The sequence below is a fragment of the Phlebotomus papatasi genome, chromosome 1 (genome assembly GCF_024763615.1).
Source record: "Phlebotomus papatasi isolate M1 chromosome 1, Ppap_2.1, whole genome shotgun sequence".
NCBI lineage: Eukaryota > Metazoa > Arthropoda > Insecta > Diptera > Psychodidae > Phlebotomus > Phlebotomus papatasi.
In genome coordinates this window covers 74,355,362-74,367,776 of record NC_077222.1, presented here as the reverse complement: position 1 = coordinate 74,367,776, position 12,415 = coordinate 74,355,362, and the positions used below count along the sequence as shown (strand labels likewise).

At 35.0% G+C, this 12,415-nt stretch overlaps 1 protein-coding gene across 1 annotated transcript; it reads left to right on the top strand.

Moving 5' to 3' along the window:
- The first annotated feature begins 11,113 nt into the window (after nucleotides 1–11,113).
- Nucleotides 11,114–12,289, top strand: LOC129801973 (Golgi to ER traffic protein 4 homolog). The gene is made up of 2 exons (XM_055847491.1): nucleotides 11,114–11,535; nucleotides 11,605–12,289. The coding sequence occupies exons 1-2, from the start codon at nucleotides 11,191–11,193 to the stop codon at nucleotides 12,217–12,219; spliced, it is 960 nt and encodes a 319-aa protein (XP_055703466.1). The 5' UTR covers nucleotides 11,114–11,190; the 3' UTR covers nucleotides 12,220–12,289.
- Nucleotides 12,290–12,415: the final 126 nt, after the last annotated feature.

Sequence of the window (12,415 nt, the reverse complement as noted above, 5' to 3'; positions counted from 1 at the left end):
GGGTTAATCTACTGTGCCCAATTCTAACTCTATTGAGAATTACTTCATGTTTTCTAGGCACATCATCACTATACTTATATCCATAAGGTACATCACAGATTCGTCTAAGTTTATTTGTTAAAGGAGTTTCCGTCCATCTAAAATTTCGTTGTTTTTTGAACTGATTACTGATGAACAAGGCCATATCCTGATAGGTACACAAATCTGTATCAACTTCATATTTTTCTGTAGACTCTTTTGCAGTCTTGTCTACCAATTCATTATTGTGGATCCCAATATGACTTGGAACCCACATAATTGAAATATTTGGATAATTATCGGTAAGAACATCCCTGATTTGAGAGATAATACTACAGTTAGTAGAAGTGTGGCATATAGCATTAACTACTGATAGGCTATCTGTTAAAATCAATCTTCGTTCAAACTCATTCAACGGTATTGAACACGCTTCAAGAACTGCCAAAGCTTCTGCTGAGTATACTGAACACACTTCAGGTATTTTTTTACTAATAACTATACCATTTGGTCCAACTACACCATAACCTACACCAGTTTGCGTTTTCGATCCGTCAGTGTAGTACTCGGAATAGCCTTCGTATTTAGCTCTTCTTTCTTGAAAAAGGGCTAGAAAAGCTACAGGATGCGTATCGTTCTTTTTGTGAGATGACAAACTTAGATCAATAATGGAATTCAAACTTTTCCAGGGTGGGTTTCTTGGGGTTTCAAAATGGATTATTTTTAAGTGTGGGGTATTAAGTTCAGATGATAATCTTTTAGACATATTAATAAATGGTTCTGGATGTTTCATATCTGTTCTATATGATGAATTATGACATTCATTTGACAAAGGGAGTTTAGGAAGATGGTTCAGTCTGTTTAAATATTTATTACAAATTACTGATCTTCTCTCTTCTAGGGATGAAAAACCAGATGCAGCTAAAAGACTTTCGATGGGGGATGATCGAAAAGCTCCAAGAGCTGATCTAATCCCCGCACGATATGGAGATTCTAAAATTTTAAGTGTGTTTTGATTAGCTTGCGAATAAGCTTCACAACCATAATCTATACGGCTTAACATAAGGGAGTTAATAATCAAAAGAGTTTGTTTTTGTTTAGCTCCCCAATCTTTGGAAGAAATAGTTCTGATTAAATTAGTTACTTTGAAAATGCGTTTCCTTAATTCTAGTAAATGGGGTCGCCAAGTGAGCTTGGAGTCAAAAATTACTCCAAGTATTTTTGCTTCTGTAACTACTGAAATCGGATTGTTATATAGAGTTAGGTTTGGGTTTTGGCAAGATCTTTTTCGGCAAAAGTGTATAACTTTAGTTTTTTCAGATGAAAAAACTACACCGTTATTATTGGACCATTCTTCTATTTTATGTACTGTACTTTGCAGTGATAAATTTAACTGGTCATTTCTTGGGTTTGAAGAAAAAACTACTAAATCATCCGCGTAGAATAAATATTCCACGTCTACGCATCGATCTAAAGTTTCAGTCAAGCTATGTATCGACACTAAGAACAAAGGAACACTTAATACAGAGCCAGTTATCATTCCATTTATTTGTTCATAAAATTGGGATTCATGCTGACCTACCATTACCCTAAAAATTCTATATGAGAGAAAATCCTGAATAATATTAAACATTGAGCCTGAAAGTCCCCATTTCGCGAGTTGATGTAAACAAAGAACTCGCCAGGTTTTTTCATACGCTTTTGTCATGTCAAAAGTGATACAAGTAGTATGAGATTTATTTTGAAGATTATTACTGATAAAATTTTGTAAATATACTGTATTGTCAGCTGTAGACCGTTTATTTCGGAATCCTGATTGTCTGTCTGATAAAAAATTATTTTTCTCCATCCACCAAGTTAATCGACGCACTATCATTTTTTCCAATATCTTACTCAGACAATTTGTTAGAGCTATAGGCCTATAACTCTTTGGATCCGTAGGGTCCTTACCGGGCTTTAGAATTGGGACAATATTGGCTTTTCTCCACTCGTCAGGATAGTGACCGGAAATGAAAATTGAATTAAAAAGTTCTAATAAAGTGATTTTACTATTAAAATCTAAATTTTTAATCATTGAATAAGTGATTGAATCCGGTCCTGGCGATTTGCCTTTTGCATGTGCGAGTGCATGTTCTAATTCATCATATGAAAATGGTTGATTTAGCTCTAGAACGTCAGGTGCATTTCTTAGTTCTATTACCGTTTGTTCTAAACTTTGTTTTTTCTCAAGGAAAGTTGCATTGTCAAAATTATTATCACAATTTTTATGAAATTGTTGAGCCAGTATATCGCAAATCTCCTCTGGTTTGGTGTAATAAGAATTTTCTCTTTTAATTTGGTGGATTGTGGGTGATTTAAAATTGCCAGATATTTTCTTAACTTTATCAAATACATCTTTCACTGGAGTCGTATTTGTAATGGTACTGACGTAATCTGTCCAAGATTTCTTTTTTGCTTCTCTAACCAAATTTTTAAATAAAAGTTTACTGTCTTTGTATTCATTATAATTCTCATCAGAACAATGTCTTTTAAATTTCCTAAGTTTTCGTTGACAATCTTTGTGAGCTTTTTCTAAATCGTCGTTCCACCATGGGACAATTCTTTTTTTGGGTTTTGCCTGAGATAATGGTATATTCGCTTTGGCTGCGTTAGTAATAGTATCAGTTATAACTTGAACATTTTGATCAATTTGCAGATTATGAGAGTAAACTGATCGAAGATCTACCTGGTTGGAAAATCTGGACCAATCTGCCAGATACTCCTTCCACCTAGGTCTTCGCATTGAATCTGGTCTATGGTCTGGTAAATTGATAAAAATTGGAAAATGATCGCTATAGTGATGATTTTCACTCACATTCCACTGCAAGAATGGAACTAGTGATGGACTACATAGAGATAAATCAATCGCCGAAAAAGATTTAAAACCAGGATGCAAATAAGTAAAAGATCCATTATTTAAGAGGAATAGATTGTTAGAATAAATGAAATTTTCTATCGAACGACCTTTTGTATTTGTATCTGAACATCCCCATAAAGTATTATGGGCGTTGAAGTCTCCTAAAAGTAAGAAGGGTTCAGGCAAAACTTCCAAAAGCGTGTCCAATGCCGAAATGTCAATTCGATTACTAGGATTTAAATAGATTGAACATATTGTAAGTCCTGATAACAAGGAAGTTCTGATAGCAACTGCATCTAAATTTGAAGGCAAAGGAATTTCAGTGAATTGTATTCCATCTCTAACAAAGATACCACAACCACCGGCAGCCGTTGTATGTAGATCCTTGTTAGAGATCAAAGTGAATCCTCTTAAGGATATGGACTTGTTCATAGTTAGATGTGTTTCTTGTATACAGAATATTAAATTATTATTATCTTTTGACATGGATTGAATATCAACAAAATTATTTTCAAGACCATTAATGTTATATTGAATAATTGACATAATTAAAGATTAATTAAATCAAAAAAAAATATATATATATATAAAAATCAATTCAATTATTATATTTTATTTGAAAAATGACTCGGAACCGCACCCATGCTCACACCATCAGACGGGGAATCCTTCAATAGGATACACTGTGATGAAACACATTGCATCCATCCGGAGGAACCCCACCCAAAGTCGTGCAAACACAAATGCGATTCCGAATCATCCTTCAGTTTAGCGTGTGTCTGGATCATCCATGTCTGAATCACTATTATATAATACCTTATTTGCTGATGCAAGTAGATTTGCTGTCTCCCGCATCGTTTCTTCAATACCGGCGCCCTTCTGAGGGACGCCATCTCCGGATCCGGAGTCGGAAGGAATTGGTGCAGAGTGATGCTCTGTCCTTTTCTCAGTTGTTTCAGGCTGGGTATTCGTCTTTCCATGGAAGATGAATGGGCTAGATCTCTCCGCTTCTGCAGTGTCGGTCACATAAGGTCCCTCAGATGATCTGGATTTGAATGCAATTCCGGTTGCCTTGTTGTTCAAGTTTCCAATGGACTCATTCTCCATGTGCTCACCCTGAATAAGCTTTCTAGGATATTGCGCTGGGGGTTTTCTATTGCCACTATTGTCTGGAGAAACCCGGGAGTTGCTAGACACGACGTTGGCAAAAGAGGAGTACATCCTCTTCTTCTCCTTGAATTCCTTCTTGGCTGCAATATATGACACTTTTGTCATCACTCGGATTCTCTGGATCTCAAATTCCTCTTGGAATACTCTGCACTTCCTGTACCAAGAAACGTGTCCCTCACCGCAACTGGTGCACTTTACTGGATGTGTACATTCTCCATCGTGTTTGATTTGGGAACAGGATCCACAGATTGCTTCTTTTCCTCTGCATTTTGAGTCATGATGACCATATCTTTGACATTTCTGGCACCTCATCGGGTTGGGGATATATGGCTTGATGTTCAATGCGTGGTAGTAAGCATTGATTGTCTTGGGAAGTTCTGGCTGGTTGAAGGTCACTATAAACGACCCGGTGTCTTTGAGCACCAATTTCCCTTCCTCGACGATTTTCCTTTTTATTCTCTTCACTTCAGTGATATTGAAAGCTGCCAGTTCCTTTTTCAGTTCCTCATCAGCGAATTTCGTAAATGCAAAACATGAGATGACGCCTTTGCTCTGATTCAGGAAAGGATGCCAAGAAAATCTCACTTTTTTGCCATCGATTTCATTAATTTCCGTCATTTTTCGGCCCTGTTCAATACTGTTGACCTGAATCAACAGACTTCCATTGGACAGGGGCTGGAAGTGAGGGATTTTTCCACAGACAGTGTCGAGAGTTCTCTTCACCTTGAAGCACGAGATGCTTAAGAAGTCCGTCTTCTCGAGGCTTTCCGCAATGATAAAGCGCTTCGCTTCATGGCTATTCGTGAAGAGTTTGTTCAAATCCATTGTTATCGTTGCTCTTTTTCTTTTCCCACGCGAAAGCACGGGAAAGGACGCATCGTCACTCGGCAACTTTGACAGCTCCGAGAATTGCCGATTGCTTTCGCCGCGTTCGCCGCTGCTTGCGGCCGCCATCGCTGCTAACTTCACTCCTTCTCCTCCAGAAACGCGTCTGGAATTTTCACTTTTTCTCAACAAAGAAGCCTCCAAAAAGGGAAAATAATGTTTTCCACTGTTTAAGGGCTACACTGAGCAAATGTTTTTGTTAATTCTCACTCGAGATTTGCACTAAAATTGGCCAAAAACTTGTCAAAACACGGAGCGTTCAAGAACACGTCTGATTGCTTCCAATGTCAATTTGACACTGATTCCCTTAATTAAAATTCCATATGTGCTGAAGAACCTATAAAATTTAATAATTTTTAAAAATTACTTCTTATTAATTAAAGTCCTCTATATATTGTGAAACATTTTTACGTCAAAATGGAGTACTTTGAAATAAGTCGCATCAAAAGTTATATAGTATTTTGACCAAATATTTTTGCAAGAAGCCATAAAACAGCTGCTAATTCAAAATAATTAGAAATTCGTAATAATATGTAATGAGGTATTAAATTTAAAGAAATTTAAAGCATCTAAGGATTTCTTTGAGGTAGCATCTAATGGTGCTAATTATAAATTGTGTTATTAAGCAAAGAAATAAGACTAAAAATGTTAAGATAATATTTCGGTTATGTAAATTTTATTCTTACATTAATAATCCGAAATCAGTGTAGGGGGAGATGGCGCTATTTTGAGCATATATATGATGTATGATGATATATGAATTTTTCGCATATTTCTTAACGAAGCTTATCCTTACATTTTTCTATTTAAATCCACAACTGTTTCGTGTATCCAAATTCCATTATGCACTGAGAGAAATCCGAAAAAGTTAAAATAACATTCCGGAAATGTTTATTTTACCCTGTATTATTGATCCGAAATCGGTGTAAATATTATGCTTTTTAGGTGTATTATGGGTTAAAGTTACCCTTTTTCATGTTAATTTTACGCTTAAAAAGATGTAAAATTAACATTAAAAAATGTTGATATATTTTTACAACTAAAAAGTGTTAAAGTTACCAGGAAAAAAAGTTAATCGCACCCTCTTTTTTCTCAGTGTGTTAAAAACCCAGTTTCCTTTAGAAATATGCGAAAAAAATCATATAACAATGTAGACCCGTAGCTCAAAAGAGCCCACCTCCCCCTAAATTTCAAAATACTCTTTTAGGTATTCGGGATTACAGTTGCTCTTATAAAAAAATTAATGAAACTTAAAAAGCAGTAAAATGATAATGAAACATGGTGATATATTTTTACATCAAAAACTGTAACCGTTTGACGATATAAATTGAATTCTACTCTACTCTCTTTATTCTCAGTGTATGGGTGTATTACAATCCATAAGATCATTGAATTTAAATATCTCTTGTTAGACAGACAACTAGACTTTTTTTCTAAAGTTATAAAAACATGAAAAAGTTTGTAAAGTTTTACTAATTTCCAGAGAAGTAAAATTTACCATTTATTTTATTTTATTTCCAATAACTAAAATCAATGAAAATTTAAAAGAACGACAGAGAACAAATCCAATTGATTACTTACGATTTGCGATATCATAATGCACTTTTGAATATCATCTTAAAATTTTTTATTCCACCAAATAATCATGCCCAACACCAATTTAGTAAAGCAATTCCTAAATATTTTGAATTCACGAGACAAATTCGAAAAGATAAATTTTTTGTGGACTAGATTGCACTTACTTTTCCTGATAAAGTCAAGAGAAATGTGTAATTGATCATTAAATGAAATTATGGTAGCAATCAGCTGAAGAGGCACTAAAATTATTGAAACTGCTTAAGAAATTTAGAGATTTTTTTTTCAGAATGAGCAACCAGAATTGTTGAGTTTTATACAATTCCCCTCATAATTTTCCTGTAAAAACATAGAAGTTCAATATAAATTTGTTATCAGCAGCAGAAATTTCCATGCGATTTCTCATCTATTGACACAATCTTTCACAACAAAATTGCTACAATTCTTCTCGATTGCATCGAAGACGAGACAGCAATCCCAATCAATTGGATTACTATTTACAGAAGTCTTGACCTAAAAAAAATCACCTGCTTTAGCAACGGTAGGTAATATTGCATAAAAAATTGAGTGCCATTTCTACTTAATTGTCGTCCCTTTTAAATATATTTTTTTTAAATAAACATAGCAGATAAGAAAGTGTGTGCATAGAGAAAAGAGCGTCTCATAAAAAGTATCACACCCTTTCGACGTGTTATGATGTGGAGTTTTGGTGTTTTTTTCTCACCCGAGAATTCCACATGAAAAAGACATGGATTTGATTGGTAGAGTGTGGGGGAGATTAAATGGGTATTTTAGAGGACAATATTGACTGCTAAAATGTGCGATAAGTACAAGTGTGGGAGCTTGTCGCAGAGAGACAAAAATTACACACGAGCTCTGATAACAGTGATAATGGTAGCAATTATTTCAAATGCCGCGATCACTCAGGAGAAGACTTCGTGCTACTTGGAGTTTTTTTTCTGGAAACACTCCACTTTATACTCTCTTGACTATTGTTTTCCCACTCTGATGGTTGGAAGTTGCTATATAAATCTGAGATGACTTACGGAAGTTCTTAAAAGTATGACTGGAGATCCTTCTTGAACAAAGGAATTGCTAGTAAATGACCTCAAATTTTTTTCTCTTTCTTTAAATTTAAATGAAGATCAATGAACTATATTATATTTTGGCTTATAGCTGAATACTGAAGAGGAAAACTTCTCAAAGAAAAGCATAATTATAGAATGGTGTGAAAAGGCACATAACTTTCATTTTCAGTCATAATAATTACCACTAATTCGTTGAATAATACTGTTTTATTGCAAAATAACAATATTTCATATTTAATTACCACTAAATTTAGACAATAGATAGGATACAACAGGGTAATTTAGAATTGACCTGAATTGGAATAGACACCTATCACCGGAAAAATCGCCATCTTAAATTATTTAAGGTCAAAGGTCAACCACCCTGGAGGGCCTAATTTTCAACGGATTTGGTTAAATTTGGATCTTTTTGAAAGATTTTGTAATTCTGAACCCGACTGTATCGGTCATAATCGGTGATGGATCGGAAAAGTAACGGTAATAACTACCGTAATAGCCTGTAATAGCCTGTAATAACCGTTTAAATACTGTTTAAACGGTAAGAGATATCAACTTCCGGTCTTCGATGACCCCCCATCAAATGACCTTATCTCGAACCCAACCTCTTTATTTTTTGCCCCTCCCCTTTCATGCGTTCCCTATCCCCCAAAAATAGACCAAAAATTAGGTTTTTCTAACTTTGCAAAAAATTGGCTCTGACGATTTCGTTCATTTTGGGAAATATTTTGGAGGTAGTCCAGCTGAACATTTCGTCCTTAGACACCTATCACCGAAAAAATCGCCATCTTGAATTATTCAAGTTCAAAAGCATAATTTCCACCCGATTTGGTCAATTTATTAATTAAAAGGTTAATGACTTTTTGAAATCCTCTTCTTGAACAATTTTTAACTTCAAGCTGGTTTTGAGGTGATTTATAGACAAATTTAATTCGAAAATAATTTTATATGCACCAGAAAAATTTGGTAAAAGGAATATAAGGCAGAGCTCCTTCTCGGGAGTTTGCACAGCTCACAAAGCCTCGGACGCTTTGCCACCCCTTTTTTATTATCTTTTAGATAGGCAAAAGAAAGAAAAACTACTAAAGAAGTACTCTTCAATTCAGAGCTGTGACTTTTTCACGTTTTTCATTTTTACTTTATACTCATCTGACACGGTGACAGAATTTGAAAATTTCTTTTTAGGTGTGATATTCCAAATTACCCCCATGTTTAGAATATGTGATTCAACTGGCAAAAAAAAATTTTGACCAATTTGTTATAAATTTCGCAGCATACAATATCTTGTCATTAGTATATCTGAACTACAAGAATTCAAAGAAACTGATAGAGATCGGAATATAATCATCTCACTCATACTAATGCCCAACGCACAATGACGTTTGTTTTGTAAACATGTTTTCAAAATTTTACTAAATCTAGACTTCATTATCACGGAAAAGTCAAAAACTTTAAAAGCAATAGCTATTGTGAGCTGGACATAATTCAATTATGTTTAAAATATGAAGTGAAAAATATTTAAAAAATTAAAGAAAAATATCAAGACGTTAAATATTAATTAGAAATACTGGTTTAGCGTTCCTGTGTAACTATTAGATGATGCTAATAAAGAGTTTGGTTTTCAATGATCGATGTTTTTTTATAAGGCAATATCGGCAATATTGATTATATTGACGATACAGTAGACTCTCGCTAATTCGGCTCCTTTAACATCGGGCATTTTTTAATTCAGGCAGCAGTTAAATTTGAAAAAAAGTTTGTTGACATTTTTCAAGTTCGATTATGATTATCGAATGAAGCAACATGCTCAAATTTGCCATGCTTTGTCTCAGTTGTGAAGTGATTTTGTACTATTAAGGGGCTTTAATGAAATTTACAATTAATAATTACCCCCAGCACCATTTTGTAATAACTTTTATTTGTAAACATGTTTTCAAAATTTTATATGAGAGTCAGCGAGATGACTAGATCTAGATCTCATTCACTCTTATTGAAATATCAAAAGTATGTTTACAAAACAAACGTTATTGTGCGTTGGGCATTAATAATAACAAAAAATCGTTGCATTACAAACAATTTGATGCCCGAATTTCTGTCTAATCGCCGATACGGCTAAGTTTGCCACCCTACTGTTCGTAGGCTTTTCCTTTAAACCTTAGAAATTAAGAGTAATCTTCATCGATCATACACCATATCCGATCGGTAAAGACCATCCTTAAGTGCTAAAATTATAGAAAAGCTTACGCATTGCAAGCAGAGCAGTCACCCGCATCTACGGATTATTAGTTTCACTTTGTGCGTTTATTAAAATTTTTAATTAAAATTAGGTTGTGGGGTAAAAAATTTATGAGGTTTTTAAAATACATATTAAGAAATAATGAAACTATTCAAGATCACACTCAGGGGCGGTGACATTAGTTCTGAAAAATGCGACCAGTTTTAGTGTAAATTTTTCCCTGCTTTTGTACTCGTTTCACTAGATATCTCCAAAACTACGTAGGTTGCCAATTTGGGGTTTTCGGTTGTCTATTCTGTATTAAATTGGCTTTTACTTTATATTTGTATTATTTGCTAATTCATTCTACAATGACAAAAAACAGCTAATAAACTCAATAGTGTTTTCGGCACCCTAGAAACATATGGGAAACACAGGAAACGTCATGCCCCTGATCACACTAATGACTTTCAAAAATTCTTATCAAGATTATTTCAAGGTCATAAGCTTAATTCTCTCAAAAATTAGTATTTTTCATTTTTTGATTTTCAACCGCTGTTTTGATCACAAAATGAATTAATATGTATTTATTTATTTGATAGATTTTTGAATCCCTGGGTAGTCTTTGCTAAGCCAAAATTACTGATTGTATTAGAAAATTGAAATATAAGAAAATACAAGGTTTAAAATTTCTTAAACTTTCCACTAAAAATCCGTTTAATCGTTTAAGGATAATTGTATCATTGGTGATGCATAAAAAAATTCCTATACAACCATCTAATTATATTTAAAGTCATCTCTATAATTCAGTGGTGTGCAAGAACCGTTGAAACCGAATAAACGTCAACATAAATTTGTTCAAACAGCATTTTGACCATTGACGTATGTACAAGGTTCTGCACACCTCTGCGTGTAATTTAAGGTTTTTCTCTGAGAAGCCGGAAAATTCTTTTTTTTTCTCTGAAGTCAGATAATAAAAAAAATTCCTGACTCTTTTTAGAGAAAGGCACAACTTTAAATGGTCAGGAAAAAAATTGTTTAGAGCCACCGGTAACCCAATCGTCCTTCAAGGGTCAAAGGTTAAAGTAAAGGACTATTCATTATCACAGAACGCACAGATCTCTATGCCAGAAGTTTTGTGCTAATGTGTTTCTGAATTTGTCCCATTTCCTTCCGCGGTAATTTATAATTATCCTATTGTCAGTGAGATGGCACTATGCTCTGTCCCAGATTCCTGAAAATGCATCAATGTCTCACCAGATGACTCCCCTCTGAATCATTAAATAAATGTCAACCTTAAAATTCTCGTGGGAGAAGTTTTTCGTGAAAAATTAAAAATATTTTGTGGAATGTCTGAGCCAAAAAGTGTACGTGGAGTATCGCGAATAGTGAAAAAACTAGACAGTGCCCTAGAAGCCCAGAATTATTATGAGGCACATCAGATATATCGGTCAATATACTACAGATTTTGTGCCCAGAAAAACTATGAAGAACTCTTAGGATTGCTAAAAAAGGGGATCCAGTACTTTATAGACTACGGTCAGAAGACTATAGTGGCAGATCTCACATCCCTTGTGGTTGATGTGCTGGAAAAAACCACTCCCCGCGAGGAACAAGATCATGTGGAGTGGATTAAGAGACTGGGTGCAATTTTGAAGGAAATTGGACCAATTGTCGAGAGGGAGGCTCTTCTTGTGAGTAAAAGCATTATGGACTTTAAGGAGACGTGGTCGTTCTGAACTTGTATTCCTTTTGTCTTTCAGGCCAAGATTATCAAGTGGAGCAGTAGTGTGAATACTGGAGGAAAACTAGGCCACCCAATGGTACACAAAGTCGTCGGTCAAATTATGTGGCTAGAGAACAACCTAGAACAAGCCAAGCATCACTTTCTTCTGTCCAAGGATGGCGAAGGATTCGCTCAGATGCTCATTCAAATGAGCATTACAAAGGCCTATCGGGGAGAAATAGACCTCATCATTGCCCAGGTCATTCTTCAGCAGTTGTGTTTAAAGGAAGAACCCACAGCTCAGCAGACATTCAAGACCTACACAAAACTACATCCCAAAATTCTGGCTGAGCAGCCTCCGTATTCCCTGCCACTGCTTAATTTTCTAGCCTTCCTTCTAAAATTGGCAAAAAGTGGCAAACTGGAGAGTTTCAAGACGCTCTGTGACCTCTATAAACGTTCCACTGACCGAGATCCATCCTATGAGAAGTATCTACAGAAAATAGGGACACTTTACTTTGGAGCTCCAGTTCCGCAACAACGCTCTCATCATGGACTATTTGGCGATTTGGTCAATCAGTTCTTCCAGGGTTTGGATGATGAGCCTTCTTCATCCACAAATGCCTCAAGTGCAGTCAACGACCTGGATTAATTGGCATTATTAGCGGGTGATATTTGTATTTGGTTGCAGCAATGAAAATATAATGACATTTCCCGACAAATCGTTAAATTACTTCCAACTTTTGAAGGACTTATTGGGGCTCTTTACCCTTTTTAGGACTCTTCCGGAACTATATACTTTTGTTTTATTGTCCTTGACACGGCTACTTGCAATTTGTTTCATGATT

What these genes read in the sequence shown, in the direction of transcription:
- LOC129801973 (XM_055847491.1), top strand. Translation starts at nt 11,191, where the DNA reads ATGTCTGAGCCAAAAAGTGTACGTGGAGTATCGCGAATAGTGAAAAAA. An exon ending in TCGAGAGGGAGGCTCTTCTT is followed by an intron (nt 11,536 to 11,604) that starts GTGAGTAAAAGC and finishes TTTGTCTTTCAG; the next exon opens with GCCAAGATTATCAAGTGGAG.